General features: G+C 37.2%; 1 protein-coding gene and 2 long non-coding RNA genes across 13 annotated transcripts in view; all 3 read left to right on the top strand.

Moving 5' to 3' along the window:
• The window catches only part of dlgap2b (discs, large homolog-associated protein 2b), an 83,561-nt gene extending 67,755 nt beyond the window's left edge, over positions 1 to 15,806 (top strand). For 6 of the 11 annotated variants that reach the window (XM_079359731.1, XM_079359729.1, XM_079359725.1 and 3 more), the window contains 7 exons: positions 2,547 to 2,603; positions 8,218 to 8,576; positions 9,571 to 9,656; positions 9,748 to 10,193; positions 10,441 to 10,532; positions 12,449 to 12,601; positions 14,740 to 15,806. In XM_079359731.1, the coding sequence (XP_079215857.1) occupies positions 2,547 to 2,603; positions 8,218 to 8,576; positions 9,571 to 9,656; positions 9,748 to 10,193; positions 10,441 to 10,532; positions 12,449 to 12,601; positions 14,740 to 14,955 (1,409 nt within the window). In that variant the 3' untranslated portion in view covers positions 14,956 to 15,806. The remainder of the gene's footprint in view (positions 1 to 2,546; positions 2,604 to 8,217; positions 8,577 to 9,570; positions 9,657 to 9,747; positions 10,194 to 10,440; positions 10,533 to 12,448; positions 12,602 to 14,739) is intronic. The other 5 variants (XM_079359733.1, XM_079359730.1, XM_079359728.1 and 2 more) reach the window with 1 other exon arrangement.
• LOC306834074 lies at positions 3,254 to 7,375 on the top strand. The gene is made up of 2 exons (XR_013780441.1): positions 3,254 to 4,103; positions 6,606 to 7,375. It is a non-coding gene; the product is annotated as an uncharacterized lncRNA (long non-coding RNA).
• A 3,940-nt stretch (positions 15,807 to 19,746) lies between the features above and the next one.
• Positions 19,747 to 24,437, top strand: LOC306834003. The gene is made up of 2 exons (XR_013780434.1): positions 19,747 to 22,597; positions 22,757 to 24,437. It is a non-coding gene; the product is annotated as an uncharacterized lncRNA (long non-coding RNA).
• The last annotated feature ends 807 nt before the right edge of the window (positions 24,438 to 25,244 follow it).

Below are 25,244 nucleotides of genomic sequence, written 5' to 3'. Positions count from 1 at the left end.
ATATTGAGATCAAGATCTCTTTCCCATGGGTAACCTGGCCAAGAGGACAGCAGCACTCATCATACAGGATATGACATCATTAAGAAGCAGTTTACAAACAATAAGTTAAGACAGACCAACAGTTACAATGTGCAAATCGGTTTGCAGATTAAGTGCAGAGTCGTGATTACAGATTACAATTAAAAAACACAGACGCTGTCCAATTGTCTCCAATTGTTTGTCTTTTAAAATCGAGCCAAAGGCTTGAAGCGAAATGAGATTGGCCTCTTTCAAGTCATTTTAGAGAAAGTTTCATGCAGAGAGAGCAGCAAAACTGAACACTCTTTTCCAGAAGAACAGACAGTTTAGAAACATCACAGGAACACAAGGTTTTTTTTCTGTCTGTTGTCATAGCATACACTAAAGAGAAGCGTAGTTAAACCAGGAAATTAAGATTAAGACCAGGTGATACTTTAGACAGAAATTGTTCAAACCAAAAGGCAATTTATTAAAACAGAAATCTGCACATGAGCAAGGCTAACGTCACTCGTGTGCCTGGATATAACTCTATGGCTTATTGTACTGATAAAATGCATAACTACTGCAATCTTGTAAAGTGTGTGCGTGCACTTTTTTCATTTGTGCAAAACTGCTGTGAAAGAAAAGGAAACTACTCAAAGAGAGAAAAAAATCATCCTGCAACAAGAAACTATGATTGAGAGCAAGTCTGTTTCCATGGTGAATACAGTAAGATCTTAGTGTTACACAAAGACCTGTTAGAATTCACATTCACTTCATCCCATCTTCAGCCCCCATGCTCATGTGCACAGCTCGTCAGTCATTGCACGTCATTAAGCCTCGACCTACCCTGACCCGAGTAAGAACGGCATCTCACCAGCCTCTTTGCCAGTCTGAGTCCACAACTATATCAAGAACAGCCTCTTGGCACAAATGGAGGGAGTCGTTCGGAGAGAAGACGCTATCAGAACTTTTCTGAAATTAACGTGTTGACCACAAAGGAGCAAAAGGTTTGAGAGGCCTCTTTGAAAAAGCACAAGAGTGAAGGTCTGTTAAAAACTTTTCTTAAATGATATGCGGTCATGCTTTACATTAAGTCTACGTTTAGAACATTTGTATTAAATTCCTACATATTCATTGCTCTAAAAATGCAGCAACATGCTGCAAGTATTTGTGAAATGAGAAAAACATATTTATTTTCGGTAATTTATCGCATAATTACCACATTTTAAGTGCAGTTGTGCACTTGCACTTTATGTAAAGCATAGCTCAATCTCATGCACTCTCATATCAAATGTGGTGTTACAAGAAGTACATTGGTTTTAGAAATATGTAGGTTGGTCGTGCCCATTCGGTATTAGTGAGTTTGAAATGGGAATGTTAAAAATGTTACCTTAAAAAACTCCCCGTACTACAATCACGCATGCAATGGTCTGTCACATCATCGGAGGCAGCTCTTCAGTTCAAAAAGAAAGAAAACATGGTCTGGGTCTCTTGGCACATTTTTTTTTATTGACTTTAACTACTGTTTAAGTTTCATTTCTGTTATCTCTAAAAAAAAGAAAAAAGCCAACAATTGACCCGCAGCGGAACTGTTTGATTGAAGCCCATGTTTGTGGCGTTTTCCTATGATTGTGTAGTGTCTTATTCAGTTGTTGATATGATTGTCTTTCATCACTCCTACACATTTGTTTTTCTTTTTTTTTTGTAAAAAAAAAAAAAATAATCTCAATTCATTAATCAAATTTCTTTGCCTCTCTCAAGAGACACCCTGTACTGCAAAGAAACTATCCTTGACATCTAAATATTATTTAACTATGTTAACTGGCTTTATTACAAGATCTTTAAATAGACTTGGTATTTATATCTATGTGTTTATGATTTCTTCATTGTGTCCTATTTATATTTGATAGAAGATAAGGCTTAGCCCTTTATGTTCAGATTCAGATGGTGTATATTATCTTATGCTGATAACTACAGGTTGACTTTTAATCATGGTACATGAGGAGGGAAATGCAGATTAAGAACATTGTCCTGGCAAATACTGTATGGATTTTCAAAATGTTAAGCCTTTATTCAGCTTTGTGAGCCTGTTGCTGATTTTATAATTCAATTTTAAAAAAACATTGGTGCAACAGAAGCAAAGAAAAACTCTCCTTAAAGCATGTTGCAGTCAAGCTTTGACCATCCATATTTTAGGAAAGAAACAAAGTAGGTTCTGGATTTATGTTACCCAGAAATAAAAATTTGAGATGTTAATTGTAAAAGACGAAATGCAAATGTAGCTTACCCCACTGAAATGATAAACCAGAGCATTCTGCATGAACTTGACACATTTAGGAAAATGCTAATCCAATGACAATCCAGTTTATCTGTTTCTTTTCTAATACTGATTGTCTATCTGAGCTAAGACACAAATATTTTTAAATAAGTTGTATACCTCTTGGAGTTAGCTGTGGTAGATTTGGTAAGTTAATACAATGTGAATGTGCATTAGTGTGTTGATTACCTGGGTCTCTCCTTCTAACACAAGTTGCTTACTCCTGCAGGGATTCAGTTTCGTCTCCCGACTTCTTGCAGTGTGGACCGCGCTCAGCCACCTCCAGGTACCAGCCTGCCTCCATCTTCTCTTATTTCCCCCATGAAAGCACTTCTCTTTGCAAAAGCATTTCAGTTGCAGTCATGCATCCATTGGTGAAGCAAAGGGGCTCCAGCTATTTCACTAAAAGAAGAGAAGAAAATATTTTAATTGAGTGCTTTTCTCATTGGTTAAACTTAATAAGCTACAGTATATCACGGAGGCTGTTGTGTCACACATTTGATAATGTCTATTTTAAAATAAAAAAAATAAAAAAATTAAGATTACTTGTAAGAAGAATTTTAAAAAAGACACCTACCATGTGTAGCCTTATGTTGAGTTTTCCCATCGAAAACTTTAAAAACATTTTCACATCAAGTCAGTTCAGGCCTAACAGTCTGAATATGTTTCAAAAACTCTTCGACCTCATCCAACTGTCCATTTCTGAGCTCGGTGTAAGAGAAGCCTTAACTTCTGTGTTGAAGCTGACGAGCAAAAAACGCTGAATATATATTTGACTTTCGCAACTTCAAACCGCTGCCGACCGCTTCACTTCACTTCACTTCGATCTGTTACCCGCCACTTTCGGATTGACGCTCGCGAGACACTACGGTCTGACGTTCTCGCGAGTCCACGTGCTCCGCAGGTGAACCTTTTTTTTTTTTTTTTTAAATAGGTTTACGTTCATACGTTCGTTTATCTTTTGTGAACATTGGGCACGTTTTGTCCCCTTCAGTAAACATTTAAAGGTTTTTGGAAGTTCAGGCGCCATGCATCGATTGAGGCTCAACTGTGATTCTATGAAGGTAAAAGTCCCTCTGTTGTATCCTTCATCAGCATACATAGGCAATTATTAATTCAGCTAGATACAGCACACATATTTTTTGCTAATCGATGTGGTGGTTGTGTTTGATCGTATTTGTCAATCAATTGATATCATAGATGTAGATCGTAAAAAGCCTAGAGGACATATATGTGCAGGCTTATGGGGTTTGATTTTGGGTCCCAAGGCATGCACACGGGTGGTGCTTCATATCGGGTCTTTTTAAATACATGCATAGGCATAGATTGCAACAGGAATGGGATGGGGTGTTGAGGACAGGCACCTTCTTTTATCCCCATTAATTATGTTATTTGTCAACTTTTTTTTTTTTCCAAGTGACTAATTGATCAAGCTGATATAACATGAGTTGGGTATTGATTTCCAGAGAACTTAAAGGGAAATCAAAATATTAGAGTCCTTCTGGCTATTTCCTTATTTTATCCAGCCAAAGACTGACAATGTATTAAATTTCCAATAGTATACAAAACTGATAACTTTCAAATCGTCTAAATTGTTATCCAAAGAATTTAAAATGGTGTGCTTCTTAAATTAAGACCAAATACAATGGAAAAATGTTCCTGTGGGAGGAGATAACATGAAGCTATATATTGTGTTATATGTTGTTACATGTTTTTGTTTGATACAGATGCTGTGTCTGAGCTTCAGGTGCTGATGATATGTCAACATGCTGAATGGCACAAACAGGTTCCTCACTGTTTACTTTTATCTACAAATACATTTTAGCACAGCAGCAACACATACTCAAAGCATGACATTCAGGGCCATCTAGTCTTGGCTGCGCCTCCACTGTGTGGGTTTGTTTACTGAACTGCCCGGTGCAGCAGTGCTAAGCCAAACATTCAAATTCAAACACAGGAAGCCAGCAACAACTGACTGCACAAAGGACAGGATGCTCCCCTGCACAAATATATTCTAGCCAAACTTTCAGCCAATTGGTTGCATTATTTTAAACGACAGCCTGCCGTACATTGGCTCTACATTTCTCTATGTTCACTTTATCTATCAAGTTGTTCATATTCTCAGGAATTCATTTGATTGAAGGGCGAAGACTGCATGTTGATTATTATTTAACTGTGTCTTGGAATCTGAGTCTTACAGTATATGTAGGAGGGGAGAGTGCATCCTATTATTGATTATTGAGGGTGTAGTGTCTGTGTCAAGATGGGATTTTCGTCAACTTTTGTATAGCAATTCCCTTTGCCATTTTTTAATGTCAGTGCAGGATGTTACAGTAAGTCTAGACAGATGAACCTCGACATTTGATCCAATAAGAAGTTTTTTTTTTTTTTACATCTTTGGGTCGTGCCCACCATCACTGTTCTTGAAATATCAAAGCATACATTTTTACACCTCTGCTCTAATATCTGTGAAAGCAGCTTTTTCGCTTTTAAAGGTGCAGAGCTTTTAGTGCGTTTAACTAGTTAAGAAGCGTTGTCTCTCAATAAGTGTGTAAGTGTAAACCAGAATTTCCTTCAATGATTAATAAAGTACATCAAATTAAAACAACATAATAATTTAGGTGGTATAACCTTTACCCTGAAAAATACTAATTATGCTTATATACTTGTTTTGTACTGTATGTGAACTTTAAGTATGTAAACAGCTGTTGGTGTCAAACACAATGTTTGGAAGGGAAAAGTACTATACTGTACATCTCTTACAAAATATTGAAGTAGAAATATTATTGTGTAAAAGATTGTTTAAATATTTAACTGATAGACTAAGTTATAAAATTGTTGTTGTGTAAAGATACCAGACTACATTTGACCACTCCTCTAATCAATGTCAACACTTTGTGTTCATAACTACCCCTCCAGCACCTCTCACAATTTTAGCTTGAATAATTGTAATGGCACATACACTGAAATGCCTTATCTTACTCTACTGACACAATCCAGTAGTGCACTAGGAGGACATCTGGTGTTTAGTTGATGTAATTTCAACTCATTGAGATTTTTCTTTTTCTCAGATTGAATCAGGCAGTTCTCTGAGAAGCCTTTTATGTGGTGATATGACAGCCCATGAGAAGTCAGCATATTAAATGTCTTCCCTAAACATCATTAACCTCAGCAAATAATTGTGTAATTATGCAAAGGACCTAAATGTAGGCGTGTAAGGCACCAAATGTGTTTACAAATGCCAATCCATTTAGAAAGCATATTAAAATATGACTGGATTGCAAAAAACTGTGTGGTGCTGACTCAACTTCCAGTGTGATAATGGGCTCATTAAGAGTCATTACCCTACTGAGCAAGTACAGTCACATTCATTACTTCTGCAGAGGAGGTGCTGTGACTGTTCACTTTTGTGTCTATTAGTTTCACGTTGTGACTCATTGTTATTTGCTGAGAACATTCATGCTGTGAAGGAGAGGCGAAGCCTCGCGAGACCCCATGACTTTAACGTCGTAGCATCAACAAAAGTTCACATTTTTCTGTCTCTTTGACGTGTTGGCTTTTCATTATTATGCTGTCATTCCACTGTGACAGATAACAGTAGGTGTGCAGCCTCGACCTTTTCTACAAACGAGAACCAAAAACACAAAGATAGAAAGACAAATGTTTTTTTATAAAAGTTTTCAACTGAATATTTTCTCCTTATCACCACTATCTACTAACTAACATTGTTATTCACATTATTTTATTTTACTCAACACCTTAACATGGGCAAAATAGTGTTTTGGCAATATGTGTAAAATTTCACTCCACCAAATAAATTGAACAGCTTTATAAAAAGTAGGCTATAAACATGATAACATGTTTTCTGTTAAGTTTAGGTGACATTTAAAGTGTCTTGTTTGGACTGTAAGTGAGAATAACTCAGTCATTCTTACGGTAATGTAATAAAACAAGAAAATAACAGTTTCTGTATAAAAAAGATGTGTTACATCTTTAAATAGATTTTATTAGGATGTACGAGTGTACACTAATATTTCCATACCTTTTATTCTCTTGTACAGCTACGTGGCAGCTTCACAACCTTTTTTTCTGCTCAAACAGAATATGCTTCTTAAAAAACAGCAATGGACAAAAAAGACAAGTATGACAGGTTCTTGTCATTCTGTGTGCATCAGGTAGCAGGCAATCTGTAGCGTTTTCAGTTTTGGATGTAATGAGTAGAAAGTGTAAAAATAGAATGTGTGGTGTTGCTTGTACTGCCTGAGTCACTCTGCTCTTTTCATTTCAGTATCCACCCACTGTGTCTTGCAGAGCTGCAGCCCCTTTGAGTTGGAAAGAAATCAAGTCTGTTACTGGATTTAGCTTAACACCATTCCCTGTGGTTGCTTATTTCTTATGCACTTAATTACCTGTAATCCAAAGTTGTGTGTGTGTGTGCGTGCGCATGTGTGTGTACACATGGCTCTGCCTGCACCTGTTTATGGCAGTATACAAACCCTCGGGGTAGATAAAGCACAACAAATCTTCTTATTGGAAGTCATGTATTCATTTTGTTGAATATTTCAATATGTAAACTAAACTGTAATGATTAACAAAATCAATTGCAGACAACACAGATCGTGAATTAGAATATACTTGTATGGAAGGTCTGTACAGTTTTTTGATTCCCGATGATCTATGCAGGCTTTTTCTTATTAAACATTTAAATTGACTTTGCTGTATACTTTATTTAGGAGGTAGATCTTTGCACTCATGTCTAATGGACAGCAGGGGGAGAGTGTGCTGGTTGCACAATCAGGTTTAATTGTAAAAAAAAAAAAAAAAAAAAAGCAGTTGAGATATTGAGCCCATGTAGTTGTTGATTCTTTTTTTAACGCCATTAAACATTTTATTTTACATTTATGGTCTCTGTTGCTGTTTTCATGTTTTCCTCAACACGCCGTTATCGGTTTAAAAAAAAATGTGGGTCTGCGTTCTTGCAAAAAAATACACTTCTGTCCACAAACTCCCCAATTCTAAGAAAAGTCCATTCACTACAGTATGTGTTTTTGAAAAATGTGTGCTTAAACAGGCCGTTTGGAGATTTTCCCATTGTGACTTCACAAAGTGCAGTAACCCCTCCCCCACCCATACACGTTCTATGTAATAGAGTCATAAATAGACAGGTGGCATTGTTCCAATTGAAAAAAGGTAAATAGTTTTTTTTTCTCCAATAATTTTTAATTAAAATATATTTTTTCTTCAAATTAGTTATTTAAATAACTTCAACAAAAGATTGTACATTAACTCTTTAATTCAGCTTAAAATGGATCTTTTTTAGACTAATGATTCATGATAAAACACTAAACATTAGAGAATTATGAATCCATGGTGTCTGAACTGCTGGTTGATTGTTCCGAATAAAAACAAACACAATATATCTGTTTTATGTCATCCTTGATTTGTGCAGCAAAAACAATTTATTTACCTGTGAATCTACTAGGATGCTTTTATCTTCCTCAACTTGATGGATAATTAATTAATGGAAATGTTCATAAAGAAAGGGAATCTTTGGTTTCCAACTCTGCTTCCAGGTCCATCTTGGTGATTTTCCATCAGATTCTCATTTGCACTTGAAAAACCCCAAATTCCCTCAACCCTTCATTGCACTCCCTTAATAAACAGACATTTTACAAAGCTGCTGCTGGTTTTCACCTTACTGACATTAGCCGTGCTCTAACACTTACTGTAAACTCCCATCATGCTCTGATGCTCTTCTGTCGCACTAGGTGTGATACAGGTGAACTGCAGCTTTTGGCCCTTGTCAGCTTTTGGCCACATTTTTCATTCTCACATTTTATTTTATCCTCTACCCTTGTCTTGCCTTGTCTTCGTCCTCTCATCCTGCTTGTGCTATCCAGCGGTATCATTTCCTACCAGTTACAAGAAGACTCCACCTCCTGTGCCCCCGCGCACCACCACCAAGCCTCTTATCTCTGTGACAGCCCAGAGCAGCACAGAATCCACACAAGATGCCTACCACGACGGCAGGCATCCACGGGGCGGTCTGTGGACCACGGATAGCCTTGGTCGTCCCATCTACAGCTCCATGGACAGCCTAGACAGCACCAAGGCGGTCACTATGGCCATGGAGTCAGCAGCAGGCAAGAGGCACACGTCTTTGGGCAGTCACACTTCTGTCCAGACGTGCGACAAAGCAGTGCTGGTGTCCAAGGCCGAGGAGTACCTCAAAACCCCAAGATCCTCTATTGGTATACAGGTAACAACTCACACTTTTCCCTCTTTTCAGTAACACTCAGCCTTCAGGACAATATCAGTGTAATATTAATAATATTAATATTAATAATCCAGTGTTTCTTAATCTATCAATTCAAGTCTTTTTTCTCACTTTTATTTTGTCATGAAAAAGAGCTGTCCTTTCAAATCCAGTTCCAGTAAATCCATGTCTCAGGGTTCTCTTAAGCAGCTGTCCTGTCCAGTAAACAAAAAATGGTTAAAACAAAAATTCTTGTGCGTCTTAGTTGCTCTGTTCGTTTTGTTTGTGATGTGAATGGTGGGCATTGCTGTTTGGTAACCAAGTGCAAGTCCCTCCTCCACAAATCGAGGATTGTGCGTTTTGTGTTTCTGCATGACTCACTTAGCTCGCCTTTGCTTTTCCTTATAGCATGTGTCTTTTGTTGTTAGCTCTAACGCTGTCTCCTGTGGCTGTCTGTGTGGACCATGTTGTCCCCACTTGTTGCCTACACACATCTCTTGGGAGCAATGTTGGCTATGTTTGAACTTAAGGTGGTCCTTATTGACATCCTTAGATATCGCTACCATTTACATCCCAAATGATGCGTCATTTCATACTGTTACATGCTGGTTTAGTTAGTGGTTTACATTTGAAAGGGCTAGTTTCAAAATAAAGTTCCTCCACCTCCTGCTGAGCATAAAGGACACATGAAAGTGGAGATTCTTTACTGACTGTCCGCCTTTTGTATAGTTATTGTTTAGCACTTGAAAGGCACCTGTAGTTTTTGGTATCATAATTAAAAATCTATATATAGAACAGTTTTTTTTTTTGGATAATGTGAGGGCCCCCATCCAACCCAACAAAACACTCCTATTATATTTCTATATAAATGACAAAAATAGAAACTTGAATAATCTGTGCAAAGTAAAAAATCTCAAGTTGTCCCTATGACGAGTTGATTTGTCTGTTTAATGTTAGAACAATGATGAGCAAGTGTTCTGATGTTTGTGTTTACCAGGTAGAAACTGTGACAGACTCTGAGACTGAAACTAAAGGCATTCCTCAGTTCCATTCAATAGGAATCCAGGTGGAGGATCATAAACGGTATGTTGCTCAGACTCAGGTGTTACCGGTTCCTACATGTGAAGCTGCATTGAATCCTCACGTCATGTCTCTGTAACGTTTGAATTTTCAGACATGGGAGGTTCAAGCGCTCAAACAGCGTGACCACAGCGGTACAGGCTGACATGGAGCTGGAGGGCTTCCCCTCCATGGAGGACAAGGGCCTGCAGTTCGGCGGTGGCTTTGGTCGCCACTCTGAGCCCAGCACACCCACGCAGTACGGTGCCATCCGCACGGTGCGCACGCAGGGCCTGTTCAGTTACAGGGAGGACTACCGGCCTTCCAGTGGGCCCCCCAGTCCTCAGCCTGAACCCTGGCTGGTCGAACCCAGTCTGCAGGGCGCTGAAACAGGCCGAGTCTCTCCCCTCCGCAGGGACGGCAGCTGGTTCATGCAGCTCCTTCACAATGAAACCAAACGGCTTGAAGGCTGGTGCAAAGAGATGGAGAGAGAGGCAGAGGAGCATGACCTGTCTGAGGAGAGTGAGTGTCCTGAGGGAAACTACATTCATGTCAAAGCAGGTGCTGTTTTTGAGTTCAGAGGTCCATGATTTTATGTATTATTCTATGATCTTTTATTTTCTGCAGCATGTGCAGCAGTAAGTGAAGAGTCACAGTATTAGCTGGCATGTGGTTGATCAAAACACAGAATCTTGATAGGCATTCTGTGAGCAGATTGGATGCTTATAAAAGACTGAAAGATGTTGTTTATGAAACAACCAGAATGTATCTTTCTCTCTCTTTGTTTTTTTTGTTCTGTGTCCATCAGTCCTAGGGAAAATCCGGAGTGCAGTTGGAAGTGCTCAGCTACTAATGTCTCAAAAGTTTCAGCAGTTTTACTGGCTGTGTCAGCAGAATCTGGTGAGTGCACTACATTTGTGAACACTGTATCGACCTCACATGCTGTTAATATTCTAAATAGAGAAACCCAAAAGATCAGAAGCAAACTTGTTGATAGGCCTCTCTTTCTCCAAGCTGTGAGGAGGTGCTCGGTCTGACGCTGCACTTGTGCGCATTCCAGAAATAGACCACAGGGATCAATAGTGAAGCAGTCCCTCCTCCGGTATTGACCCTGCAGTAAACGGAAGGGGAATTCCAATAGGAAGGAGTACCAGCGTCGAGGCTTTTCATTAATGCAGGGAGGCAGCATTTTGAATGGGATCACAGAGGTTGAATAATGGACTGCCAAACTGTCTTTCTGTTTCGCTCTCATGCCCAGTGACTGAAAGCGCATACCTTTTCTTTTACTAACTATCCCCTCATATAGTCAGCTAATATGAGAAGATCTGTTTCATTAGTGGGAATGATTCTGCAGATACAGAAGAAAGAGACAGGGACAAAAGACAGCCAAGAACTTCATCACACTTTTAATGGAAGCGTAGCAAATTTCCTAAATGAAATGCAAAACCTCGTGGAGGTTGTTGAAATGTGCCTGCTCTCTCCGAGCCATGAGCGTGTGTCTTAACTCGTGTGGCGCTCTCTTTCAGATGGCTTCAGGCAGCCCTCTATCCATCTCTCCCAAAAGATAATAGGTTGATGAATGAGGTCTAACATCGCTAGTGACAAGCCTTAGATTGCCCTGAGCTTTAAGACGTGTCTGAATGAGAGAATTACTTTTTTTTTCTCCCCCCTGCTGGACAAAGGTTAAACTGCATGTCGTGTGCCGAGTGTTTGATTTTACAGACCTTTCCTTGTTCAAAGATCACAGTCATTCTCTCATTGAGTGGAGATGAAAAGATGACTGTACAGGGCCATTTATCGTTTGCAATTTTGTGAACATCAGGTAGATGACGTTTCAAGGTCATTACATAGTGATCATTTGTAGGACATTAGAAATATTGTGTAAAATAAAGACTTCTAAACAGGGTTTATTAGTTTACAAGGCTTGAATACGGTGTTCATTTTCCCTCTCTATGTATGTTCCTGACTGCATGTGAACTTAAAATAGACTGGGATTATTTTTAAGTAATAGACCAATTCATAAAAAGGTGTATTAAAAGAACATAAGTGATGTTCCCAGACACTGACAGTGTAGTTTATGAACCAGTGTTAGTACTCTGCTGCCACCCAGTGGTGGGAATGTGGTGTTCAAGTTATTTTAGTTGTCAATATAATCATTTAGATAAATTTAGCTTTTAGGGTGTCTCTTAACTGATGTTGATTTAATTGACATTATTCCCTTACTGTAATAAAAACTCACAACAAAAGACAATAACTAAGTGTACAATTCAGGACAGTTAAATGTACTTCTAATTCATGGCATCATCTGCATCTGCACGGGGGGGGGGGCACACTGACAGCCCAGTGTGTGAGACTCTGACCCGCGAACAACGAACAAGTCTTTAAACTTACCATTTGAAAAATAACTGAACTCTCCTGATCATAAAAATCCACTAATCTTGACACTTGATTAGCAGTCCATAACAGAACTTTTATCAGCCCTAAAATACACACAGATTGAGAATTAACCTTGACACACACAGGCCACTATAGTCTACTATCTTAGATCTGGTAGATCATGGTTCTACCCAAGCTATTGTTTTCCTTCCTCACTAACAATAAAAGTGAGGCTAGAGCACATCTTTTACCTATCTCAAAAGGTGTGCGTGTTCTCTCGATGTTTGGTTGTCTTCTAGATGAAATTTAACATGATACAGGTATTGAAATGCTGCTTTCAAACTGATAACACAAGTACAGGTGCTTTGCAAAGTCTTAGCGTTCCAGCCCAGTACAAAGATGTAAACTCGTTTCACTTTACCACCACACTCCCTCTCCAGGACCCTAGTGCCATGCCCAGACCCACATCTCAGGACCTGGCTGGATTCTGGGACCTCTTGCAGCTTTCCATCGATGACGTCACTGCCAAGTTTGATGAGCTGCAGCAGATCAAGAGCAACCAGTGGCAGCTGGTAGGGAGCCCAGAGAAGAAGGTAAAACTGGATGCTGTTTTTGCCTCGGATCAACAGCCACAAACACACACACACACACACACAGATAATTAGTGTTAATGTGCTACAGATGAACTTGCAGAAAATGCAGTCACAAGTTTTTTTGTTTCCAGCAGCAGGAGGTTAAACGTTGTTATCATAAAACTGCAGGGACAATGTTATTGAGCAACAACAGCTCAGCTAAAATAGGAAGCAACGTCCTTTGAATTTGTTTTCTGTTTGGGATGTTTCCTTTGTCTAATTCATATTGTTTTATAATGTGAGGCGAACTAGTAACAGACTAATAAAAAGGAGGGGAAAACACAGGTGAAAATCCACTTTCCTCTATTTTTGAACACATCCAAAACCAGTCATTGAAATGTTACTCATGTAAACAGGTGTCAAGGTGAATCCATGGAGGTAGTTTCACCACTTATTAAGGTTCTCTCATAATGCAACAGAGGGAATTAGCGCAGTTTGACTCCAATAAGCACACAGCAGGTTCAAATAAATAGATTAAAGTCTGAGTTACAACAATTATCAAAGAAGAATATACAAAATGATTAGTTGGTTATTGTTAGATCAAATCAAATATTAATGTTCAGCAATTTAGAGAGCCAGCCGCTGAAATAACAGCATTTTAAAAGAGTGGTGCTTGTTGATAAGAGAGCCACGTTTGTTAGAAGCCCATTCAGACGGTAATGTGTTCTTAGAGATAGACGAGACCCTTCAGGGGACGTTGATAATTATCTTCATGCTACACTTGTAGTTGTAAAGGAGTTATTTACCTCCAGCAGTTAATGGGCACATTGTAAGCGGCATGAAGCCGAGCTCTAACAGTGACACAGATGTTCTTCTCAGAGCAAGCACAGTTTTTTTTACAGACACCAGAAAGAACTTGTCCTGCACTCACATGTTAGTCTTTAACAGTTTTAAAGTTTAAAGTTTTCTTTCTCTACAAGATGTCAATGATGTTAATGCTCCGCAACGCTCATAGTCAATAACAGTTTACTACTGATTGAGCAAACAACAAACAGCTCCTGGGTCAAAATTAGGCAGATTTAGTTTGTACAATATTTTTCTTCAACATTAATATACAGCTCCGTACTGACAGTGGAAGTTCTGATTATGAAGTTTCATACTTGGGTCTCTGGTGGACCATTTCTATTCTCAATCTGTGACACCAAAGTTCAGGCAGAGACAACAAGAGTCCACGTGAACAGTCAAGTGTAGCCAGAGCTGCACACTCTACGACGTACAGTATAAAACTAATATTTATTATTTTCAGCCCAATCAAATTATTTCTTCTACTTTGGGAGTGTAGAATATTGTTATTTTCCGCCTCAAACCCTCAATTATGAGTTTTGGTTGTGAGCTGAATAAATTGTCTCATTTTTTTCAAAATTAGATGATATTTATTTATCAAATCAAATAAGAACCTTCTCAAATTACCATTTCTGGAGTGAAAATATTGCTCTTGTGTGTTTTCTTATCCACTGTGAAGGATGTGGAAGTGTTGAGCAGTTATTAAACATGACTGATTAGCGAAACAATTTATAATCCATTAGGTTTAAGGGCTTGATATATCCAGTACAAATCAGACTTAATTAATCCCTGAGGGGAAATTCTGGTTCTGGTTATCGAGAGACATGCTTCTGTTCACACACATAGGCCAGAAAGACACACGTGCACAAACAGGACTACTTGACATGCACTCCTACACAGGGAGCGTAACAGAGCAAATGTCTTGCTCAAGGTTAGGACAGTAAGTATACTAAACTGCTGATGCAGAGGTTTGTTATTGGGCAGAAGGACAAACTCTGATTAGTTTGAAAGTTCGAATGTAAAAGGCCTCAGTCGCGTGCGTGTTTTTTACGTCTTTGAGAAGATCAGCGACATGCAGTTTGTAAAACATGCTCCAGTCACAGTTCAGTTGATTTCATTTATTTCTAAAATTAAGAACAGGAAAGATTTACATAGAAGCAGAGAAAAGACATTGTCTTCAATGGTAACCAGCAAAATTGTTGTCTTAAAAATCAGTATCAGCCCGGATTTTCAAAATCTGTGCATATAGGCTAAAATGTTCTTTTTGGTGTAGTGTTCAGTTTTTTACTCTCATGATTGGATATCTGTTTCCTTAGGAGCGAAAGTGGCCCCCACCATTGCCAAAGCGGCCAGCCAAGGGGCGTGGCAGCATTATGCGCGAGCGATCTCTAGACCTTCAGGACCGCCAGAGACAGGAAGCTCGCAGACGCCTCATGGCTGCCAAACGAGCAGCTTCTTTTAGACAGAACTCAGCCACAGAGAGGGCAGACAGCATTGAGATCTACATCCCTGAGGCCCAGACGCGACTTTGAGGTCCACGGATTCATCCTCATCTCCCCCTCATCCACCTCAACCTTCATCCAACACCAGCTTGTGATGTCACATCCAGCCTCCCCCTGCTGTCAATCGACTATCACTGCAATCAGCATTCTCTGGTTTGTCCCTGCTGGAGCTACACCTGGCAAGATTTACAGACGATCCTTTTTTGTCAGCTCAATGAAAATGTGGCACTGACAGAAGAGGCCCCATTTTTGTAATCAGGAGTAACTTATCAGGTGAGTCCGGTGTGGACGGTCGCTTTCTCATAGAATTAATGAATCAAACACTAACAAAGAAATTTGAGAAAACTGAACTCACCAGGATAAGAACTTCATTTTTGACAATTAGGTATCCATTGGTCAAAACTGAACATAGGCGAAGAAGTTGGTAACACACTAACATGTAACGTTGCCTGGTGTAGCTTGAAAGCAATGAGCAGTCTCCTCCTTGCCGCAGGTTCTGCACCACGAGAATGAGCTGCTAAACTTTTAAATTAAACCAGCTTTTTTTTTTGAGTAACACTTACTCAAGTTAATGATTGATTTGGTCATAGTCATTACTTATAAACAGTCAGTCCTCTGTAGAAAGGCTGATACTATTCTTACTAGATTATTAAAAGTTCAACTATTTCTCACCAGCAACAATGGTCTTGGGCTAAACTGGCTACCTGTGCAAAGACAGCTGCAGAAGACATTCATGTTTCTTGCTGTCTTCATAAAGATATACCACCTTTAAAAATATGAAGGTGACTTACTGCTTACAGAAAGACAATATTTTTGTAATGTGCAGCAGGCAAACCCTTTTTACAAGTTGGTTGGTTAAACTTGATACTTCTGTTAATCAAATCTTAACCATTCATAAAGTGAATGGAACAGTAATAAGTATGTTGGACAGGGGGCCTGAGGTTCATAACAAGAAACCACACTACCATTGTCATCTTTCTTGAACCAGGGATGCTGCAGCTGTTGACCAGTGTTGCTGATTGAGATCAGAAAATAAGGCTAAAAATCCTTAACCATGTCATCAGCATTTAGTCATAGTCATTTTTGTAACCCCGTCCCACTCCCTTAGGACTTGACGTTTTTTTAAAGCTATGTATGTTATTTGCTGCTGGATACATTTCCATTGCAGAACAAATATGAATTATTAACAAATGACAAAAGATTTATGCGCAGCCTGGAAGAGGTGACTGTATCGAACAATGCATTTTGCACCTTATAATATTCATGTTTGTATTTCCAAGGGAAATGTAGTTTATGAAGCTCATGTGATATTGTTGCAGTTGAATTGCAAGGACAGACATGGAAAATTTACTACAGAATCTCATGTTACTCTTATAGGTCATATAAACTGCACCTTTTGTTCTTCTGTTTTCATTTCTTTCAGGAGCCGTTCAGGCCTTTTAGTACTACAATATAGTGATTATGACACTTTTAAATATACTTACAGTATCTATCATACAACCGTCATCACAATCTACAGTATACATTTAGTATTTATAGTTGAAACAGTTGTGGGTTGATTTGACAGTGCATTTGCTTAGTAAGGGTTTTTTTTCTCTCAGCTATTGGAAACCGTATCTCATAACACAATGCATCCAACCTTTTGTTCCAAGTGGGGCATATTAAAAACACTCCTGTTGTTACTTTGATCTGCTCATGTAGTCTAGGAAAGACAGGTGCAAATGACACTTTAACAATATTCAGTTACTATAGTAAATGGTGCTGCTTTTTACTCTAAAACTGTTGTCCTTTACCCAGTCCTATGTGCACGCACACACACACTCAAGGACTTTTTAAAACAGAGATTTATTAACATGGTGCCAGTCCTCTCCGAGATGACTTGTGTGCTAGAGTGTGACTTTAGAAAAGATCATCTTTGCAATGCTCTTGCCCTAATGAGGAGAAGGTCAAATGGTTTCTACTTTCTTTCTGACATGCAAAGAGGTCAGAGAAGTTTATTTGATCAGACAAGAGAGATTTCAGGCTTTGACATTCAACCAACCTTAAAGTTACATTTAAGATGCCTAACCTGAGCCAAGGGCAAAATGCTACAGCTTACTGCATAAAGTGTATCGTACTGGTCTATCATATGTAAAACAACAACAATTCATGCACATTTTTCATTTTCATAACTAACCCCAGCTTACAAAAACAAATAATATAGGGCCATTTCTAATGCTGCAGTACATTGTTTGATTATTCCTATTTTATTGTAACGACAACAGCACTCAGTAAGAGAATAGGTTGGTTGCAACAGTGAGTAGTTGCGTATATTCTTCTGACCAGTAACTGAATTATTTTACTTTGTGGCATGTGTACATTAGTGCTAAATCTGAAACCTTTAGCTACCTTACCAGATAGCCTTACCAAAATACTCATGAATGTAGAGCCCCTCAACCAAGCAAAAAACATCAGCACACAGACGAGCAGATGCTAAAACCCTGACGAATTGGACATTTTATTTTTATAGTAATTTAACTCACTGTATTGTTAAACAAAACAAAAAATGAATAATAGAAGAAAACAGCTAATCTTTTAAATGTTTTATTTTTGCCTCATTTCCACAGAAGTTGTAAAGAAATCTGTGCATAAAAACAAACGTTTATGTTTTTAAAAACATGTTATGATTCATTTTAAACTGGATTCCCAAGTAGGTTCAAGTCCATGTAATTTATAATTAGAACATGCTGTATATAAACCATATCCTGTTTTTAAACTGAAAAATCTGTAGGCACCCCAGTCACTGTAGAATAAAAAAAAGAATATAAATTAAAGGGAAGATGAATTTATTTTGAAAAGACTTTCTAGTGCATTTTATAATGGAGACTGGAATAAAATGGCAGGGCTGACCTTCGAGTTCAATCAATTCTTTTTGCTTTATGGGTTTTACCTCCAACATTATTGTCTATATTCCAGAAAACTTTCAACAGATTTCATACTTTTATTCTGAAAACTAATTTTACTTATTTTAAACCTTTCCCTCTTCAAGTGCTTAAACTTGTAATTTTGGTCTTTAACCCTCTTAACTTTAGTCAAACAAGCCAAGGATGTAAACGTTTTCATTCATAATTACTGTAGGTTAACTTGAGTTGTTGTGACAAGTGTCACCTGTATCGTCTTCTTCAAATGACAATCGTCAGTCAAGTCTCTTTTCTTTCAATTTTTTCATCCTCAGCACATCTTTTAGAAAAAATAAATATTCAATATGTTTATAACACAAAGACTTTATCTATCAGCCTACACTTTGTATGTATTATTTATTTATTTATGAAGAACATATCTATATAATATGTATTTTAATATCTATTTTATCCAGGCAAATTGTAAGTGAAAATCCTATGGTATAAAAAGCTGAGAGAAGATTGATAATAAATCTATGAAAAAATAAGAAAATGTTTACTTATTACTTACAGATCTATTTATGACTAGCTTAAACATATACAAAGTAAAAATACATTTATTAGATTTTAGTTATTGCCACTGTTATTGCCACATACTCAGCTTTGAAATAACAAAGTCCTCATTAATTAAACTGGCTCCTCCCTCCTTAAATCCAACAACAATTTTCAGATGTCTACTTTAACTATCCAACTGCTCTTCCGCCTGACTGAAAGTCATGCAAATCAAGTCTACTTCCCACAGACTGTAAACTGTGACAAGATCATGTGTAGTACTTCATGATTTCATATTCATTGACATAAATTCCGGCTTCATATAAATAGAAAACATCGGATGTTTTAAGTAACTTTAAAGCTATGTATTTTTTATTGCTGGAAATTAAATTAATGAACAGTAGTTTGTATTAAAATTTACCAAGTTGCGGCCATTTTACCTCAGACATCAGGCTAAGGAGGAAAGCTCAAATGAATGCTGTTTAATGCCAAATTGCTGTAGGTTTGAAAATCTTATGAACAAAAACTTGTCTCAATGCTTCTCAAATGGAAACCACTAAAAATACAATAAATACTTAAAATCAGGCCTTATTTTAGCTGAAACCAATGTTTGATGATATTGTAAATTCATATGCTACCTAACTAAATCCAAAAAGCTTTTAAAGCACCCAACCAAATCTTGGCTGAAATAACTGTTGGCTAGCTAGAGTTCAACTGTTACATAGATAACTGAATAAAAGTCTGTGTTGGCATTTCTAACTGAAGGCCATTTTTTATGAAAATAACAAATTCCTTGCTAACATGTTAGCTAGCTGGAATAAGCAGTAGCTAGCCAGATATATTAATAGAATTACTTAGCGAGGTAATAATTAGCCAGTTAACAGAACTATTAGCTTAATCTTACCAAGAAGGAGTTAATTCCTAGCTAACTGAAATACCAAGGTAACGGTTAGCTAAGCAACATACCTTTACCTTGCTTACTGTGGGAGCATGCAATTCTTGACATGTTGTACAATGTTACATGTTTTAAAATTTAAAAACTATTGTTTGGTAGAAAATGGTTGAATGCCAACATTAGCTATAGGCAGGGTTGCGTCTAGATTTTTCTGGCTGGGGATGCCCTCCTTGGGCACTACCCGATGCGGTGGTGGCAAGAATTTTGTGCACACAGAAATTTGATTTATCCTTTCTATGACTATGTACAAAGTAAGAATTTCATTGCTTAGAAAATTGCAAAACTCAGACTTTTGAACACTGTCAAATTTGCAAAAATGTATTCATTGGCAATATTTCGGTACCCAAACATTGCTAATAAGTGGTTTGCAAGTTAGACATAAGCAAGAGTTTCCTTCAATTTTTTATCGACGCAATCCTTTGAGGCTGTTACCAGCAGCCTGTTGCAACATGGCCAGAACAGTTGATTTTAACTTACGGTCGTGTCTCTGAAAAGAAAAACAGCCAATGAGTTTGGAGATTTTGGGATGGCTCCCGGGATGGCCAATCAACATTTCCTGGGGGGCATGCCACCTCTCTGGACATGTTCTTCTGTATTGCAGCAGCCATGAGTAAGGCCTACCAAAAATAGTTTTACCTTAATAAAAGTCCCAAGAATTTTTTCCAGCCATTGTGTTTTCAGTTTGGGATAAAAAGATAATCACAATTTCCCTAAATTATGGGAATGTCTTGCAATCTGAACACGACATTACTGCAGCATTGTATTAACACTTGAGCTCTCCGCCATTATGGTGACTTCAGAGGTAAACAGCTGCAGTGAGACTAGTGAATGAAGTTGGTTTATCACGTTTAATTCTAATTTAACTTTCCTGATTGGTCTTTTTCTCACATGCCACCTTTAAAGCCTGACTGAAACTAATAAGGAGAAAGGTAAAGGGGGACAGGTTTGGGTTTCAATGATTAATGCGAAGTGGAATCACAACCTTACTGTCTCTGGCATTATTTTTTAAATGATGTGACTTGAGCTGTTTTTTGCACCAGTCACCTATCAGTCAGACATTAGGAGGTCCTCAAAAGTCACAGGGACAACAGCTTCTACAACATTAAAACACACATAATGTTAGAATTGTAGATATAAATAATTTTGTGGTACCATGCAGGCTACTTTATAATCATGGTGCAATTTTCCTTTAGCATGCGTATCTTAAGATTCTTTTATTTCCTTTCATCTTTGTAACATTATATATCCATCATGCTATGAGGGGCTTAGGAGTTTGGTAATTATGTACATGACAAATCCTCAGGTGCCTTACAGTTTGATTCTCATGGTACTCTGTGAGGGAATGTTTTGGGCTAAGATACGTATAAGGACTGCAACACCTCTTAAAGTGCGGGTTTGTCCGTAATACCACAACAAAGGGCTGAAAAATGGGCTGGTCGGACTGCAGAATTGAAAACTTTTCCTGACTGATTCAAACGTCCTACTGAAGTAAACTTTAGCACAATACAGTCTAGAGGATATCAAGGGAGGATTTGTTAACTTTTGTTTCCTCTTGTTTTATTATCGCAAAGACATTCTGCTCTAATTCATCATAATGCAATGTTGTCAGAATTGAAATTAATTTGTTATGGCAGCAGAAAAAGCCTCAGTAAAGAAAAAAATAATAATTTGTGGAAAATCTGTGAATTCTTGTAAGTGGATTTGACTGTCTAAACATCTTGTCACATCCACTTCAGAAAATCATAAAAGATAATTGATTTAAAGCATTTTTTTATATTTTTCCTACTTAAGCTTTGACATTGTAATCTTGTTGTGTTTTTTTGCCTTCTGGACATCGACATTACAGAATCTGGAGACTGACAAAACTTGACCAGCCAAAAAGTGCAATAGTGTTTTCATACAATGACAGGCAAGCTCACCTACAGCTATTTACCTCACAGATGAGTGTTTTAGTAGATATGTTATATTAGAATGAATACCAACAGGAACCCTTTTTTCATGTCTGTGTACTGTACTATGCAGCAGTATTTCTGTGGGGCGGCAGGATTTGTAGACCCTGGTTTCAGATAATCTTATGCTACAGGAGCAAAAACATATGCTATCATTGTCATCCAGCACTCAATCCTACAAAGCTCATCCATGAGCGTTTAGCTACTTTATACTGATTTGACAAATAAAACATCTCCCGAAAAGTCAGAAATTATTAACAAGGATGAGATAAATCATGTTCTGAATCCTGTTAATACGCAAGACATCTGCCTATGCTTTATAAATCACGTTTTGCAGCACCATACTTTTGACTAACATCATTAATTAGTTGTCCTGAAGATAAACCTTAGAGAAGTCTGTATAGGTGCTGAATCATCCAGATTCTCTTCTCCTACGTTTTCCCAATATCTACTTTTTTTTAAGATTCATTCTGACAATCAGCACATACCAAAAGCATCAAACGCACAAACACACACACCACAACAACAGTCTTGTATTTTATCCTCAATATAAAGCCCTGAGTTGCCCTTGTGCAGATGTTGAGGATTTCTTTACAATCTATTGAAGTGACACTCCATAAAATTTTCATTTAAAACTTTTCTCCTTGTTTCTGATATGGTTGCACTGCAAAGATGTCTTTCTATTGCTTGCTCTCTCTTCTCATAAATAATGTGACTTCTTTTTTTTTTACATGGATCAGTGTTTTGCCATTTCTAATAAGACAAACAACATTCAAGTATTTATGGATCATATTTTGTCATGTTTTCATTTATAATGGGATGTATGAGAGTTTATCTGCTCTTCAAGCAATAACCCTAATTTAGATATGTTGACTTTTCATCATGATCATTCGACTTCTGTCAAACCTGAATGTTTGGAATGTTATAGCTTGTTTAGGCATAAGCTAAACTGCTACAGGTGTTTTTGACATTTTGATCATTGTAATCGTTTTCTTGTTGAGTTGGGAAAGTCCGGTGACACAACTCCGAAAATAGTGTCAAACTTAAATGTTATCATCATGTAGGCTATATGTGAAGCTACAGACAGCAGCTAACAAGCTTCGCTTGCATAAAAACAAACTGAAAATAGCAACTACACATACTCTCCTCTTCTTTGTTTAATGTGTATGACTGACAGTGGATTTTAGCCTCAATTCATTTCTATATTCTTCAGGAAATACCAACATGTTACCAGGCTTTATGATTAAGTCAACATGTTTGTATCCTTTAGCATTAAACTGACCAGGAAACAGCTAGCCGGGCTCCCTCCAAATATAACAAAACCGCTAAAATTATCCGTAGAGCTCAAAATTACTTCATGAAAGTATGTTTGTTTATCAATGTACAGTAAATTGAAAACAGAAGTATTCTTAAAACAAAACGTATGGTTTCACATATAAATTAAAGTATGGTTCTGTCCAAGCACAGTAGCTTTTTGCATGTATCTAAAGCAAGAGCTAAGAGTCAAGTGGATTTGGTTCATCTGAATTTCATAAAATCCACCCAAAAAGTGACCTGGCCAAGAAACCACCTGTCCCATTTAGTCTTTTTTACTGAACTTAGGCTGCATTTAGCTTTTGTCTGACGAATACACAGACTATTAACCTCCAGCTAGCTGCTTCCACCCATTAAAGAGCTAAAGTGAAGAGGTTAGCTTAAAGCAGCAATAAAGACTAAAAACAAGAATGTCTAAATTTTAACCATGCTAGCTGTTTCGCATTTCCTCGCTAACTTACATCTGACTGTAGCTTCATATTAATGTTAAGACATAAGATTTCAAAGAATTTTCAACTTTTATCTTTTTACCGGTGTTCCATCTAATGGTGCTACCTATCGAGATGTGACACCATGTGGCTCTTTGCAGTGCAGGAAGCATTATCTGATGGGAACAAATGTTTTATTTAGATTGGCCCGTTTCTTTTAAAAGCTGAAATAATTATTTTATGATAGATTATAAAAAAAACGTTTCTTTACATGGCAAACAAATAATGGAGTTTTAAAGTGAGTCTCTACTGTTAGCATTTTTTGATAGGGAATACTGAAATAATTGAGTATCAAAACTTGCTCCCACACTCTGAATTTGTGGATTAATATAATTTAATATAATTTATTTGAAGGGGAAATGGATAGCGGTCGAAGAAAGTTCCTGCCGTCATTGTAATTTACTCGACGGCTCGACAGAACACAGGCAAACTATTTGTTTAGGTGGGCAGGTGTGTGTTTTTTTTTTTTTTTTTTTGTGGTTGTGATCTTTGTATCCATCAACATTACATGTTAACCTGTCTACATAAATTATGAATGATAGTTTATACTGCTGCTTATCTTTGCAACAATTCAAGGACTTACAGTCACACTTCAACCAGAGTTTTTAAAGGCATACTGTATTGTCCCCATTTGTATATTTCTTTGTGTTTAACTGAGAGGAAAAATGTTACTATATGTGTGTGTTTAATTTATTTATTAAAGTTTGAATGTTTTATGAGGAGAGAGAGCAGTCACAACTTTGGCTTTGGTGGAGAAATGTCTTGTGTTGTGGCTGTGGTTAGAAATAACAGAAAGCCTCTTATGGGTTCTTGAATGTGACATGAGAAAAATGTAATAGCAAAAAAGGTTTGTGGTTAACTTAAAACTATTTTGAAATGTTAGATATTATCAATAATGAGGATAAATATAATGCCAAATATTCAGTATTTGTACAAAAATATACATATATAAATATATAATATATGCCTAATTTAAATGGAACTATTTTCCGCTCTTGACCATGTTTTTGTTGTTTACTGTTCTTTTGTCAACATTATTTTATAAGATCTTCAGATAGCATGCAGGATAGTGAAAATGAATGTATTATTTAGTGTTTCATTGCTGGTCAGACTTACAGCATTTTACAGATCAGTTTGTGTTTGTACAATTAATTTAAGCTGAATATTTCATTTACAGGTTTGTTTATCTATAAATGAATTGTAAACTTTCCTTTTTTAAATGCAAGGGTTAAAAATGGTTTGAAATAATTTACATCATTTTATTATTTTCCTGCTTTATCAATGTGGTTCAGTATATTTTGCCCCTCCTTCTAAGTACTGCTATCAAACATCTGTTGTAAATAATTATGCAAATTAAACTTTTTGAAGAAAATGGCATGATTGTGGAGGAGTGTTTTTTCTTTTTTTCTTTATAAACATTCAGAGTGTGTAGAGGGTTCAGTGATGCAGCTACACCACAATAAAGATATGTCAACACTTCAGGAGGAGTTTAAGATTATAGAGTTATTTATAAATTTACTAAAACTTAATTAGAGCCATTTATCACAGGACATAATGTCTGTAAAGTTACAGCTATGCTTATTCAGTGAATGAAGCAGTCTCTTTGACATCTTTACATAAGTTGGCTTGGTTCAACATCTAACTTGCAAACAGCAGATTGAAGTCTTTAATTTGACTTATGATTAGCCTGATATATTTGATGTAACATTCATTTTACTATACTGTACTATAGTAGATGAACACAGTTCTTTCACATACTAAAGCACAACCATCAGGACTATTAGCACCAAAACCAGTTAAATCAAACCAATGTGACAAAGTTTGGTTTATTGACACAAATCATAAAAGATGTACGTCTTTCTTTCATCTGAAGATCTCAGTCCTATATAACAAAGCAACTGCATAAAAGATATCAACTCCTGGATGTCCAGCATTTATTTTCTTTCTCAAACTAAATGCAAATGAGACAGAAATACTCACCATAGGTCCGAAAAAACACAAACAGGACATCCATCTTCACCTCAAATCAATGGCCATGAAATACAGTGAACAGGCCAGTAAATCTTATTTTGGATTATGACCTTAGCTTTGACAATCATATCTCCAACATGACCAGAACAGCATTTTACCATTTAAAGAACATATTAACGTTCGGATCCTTCATATCCCAATTTGATGCAGA

Source organism: Symphodus melops (assembly GCF_947650265.1).
Source record: "Symphodus melops genome assembly, chromosome: 1".
NCBI lineage: Eukaryota > Metazoa > Chordata > Actinopteri > Labriformes > Labridae > Symphodus > Symphodus melops.
This window is presented reverse-complemented; position numbering and strand designations above follow the sequence as displayed.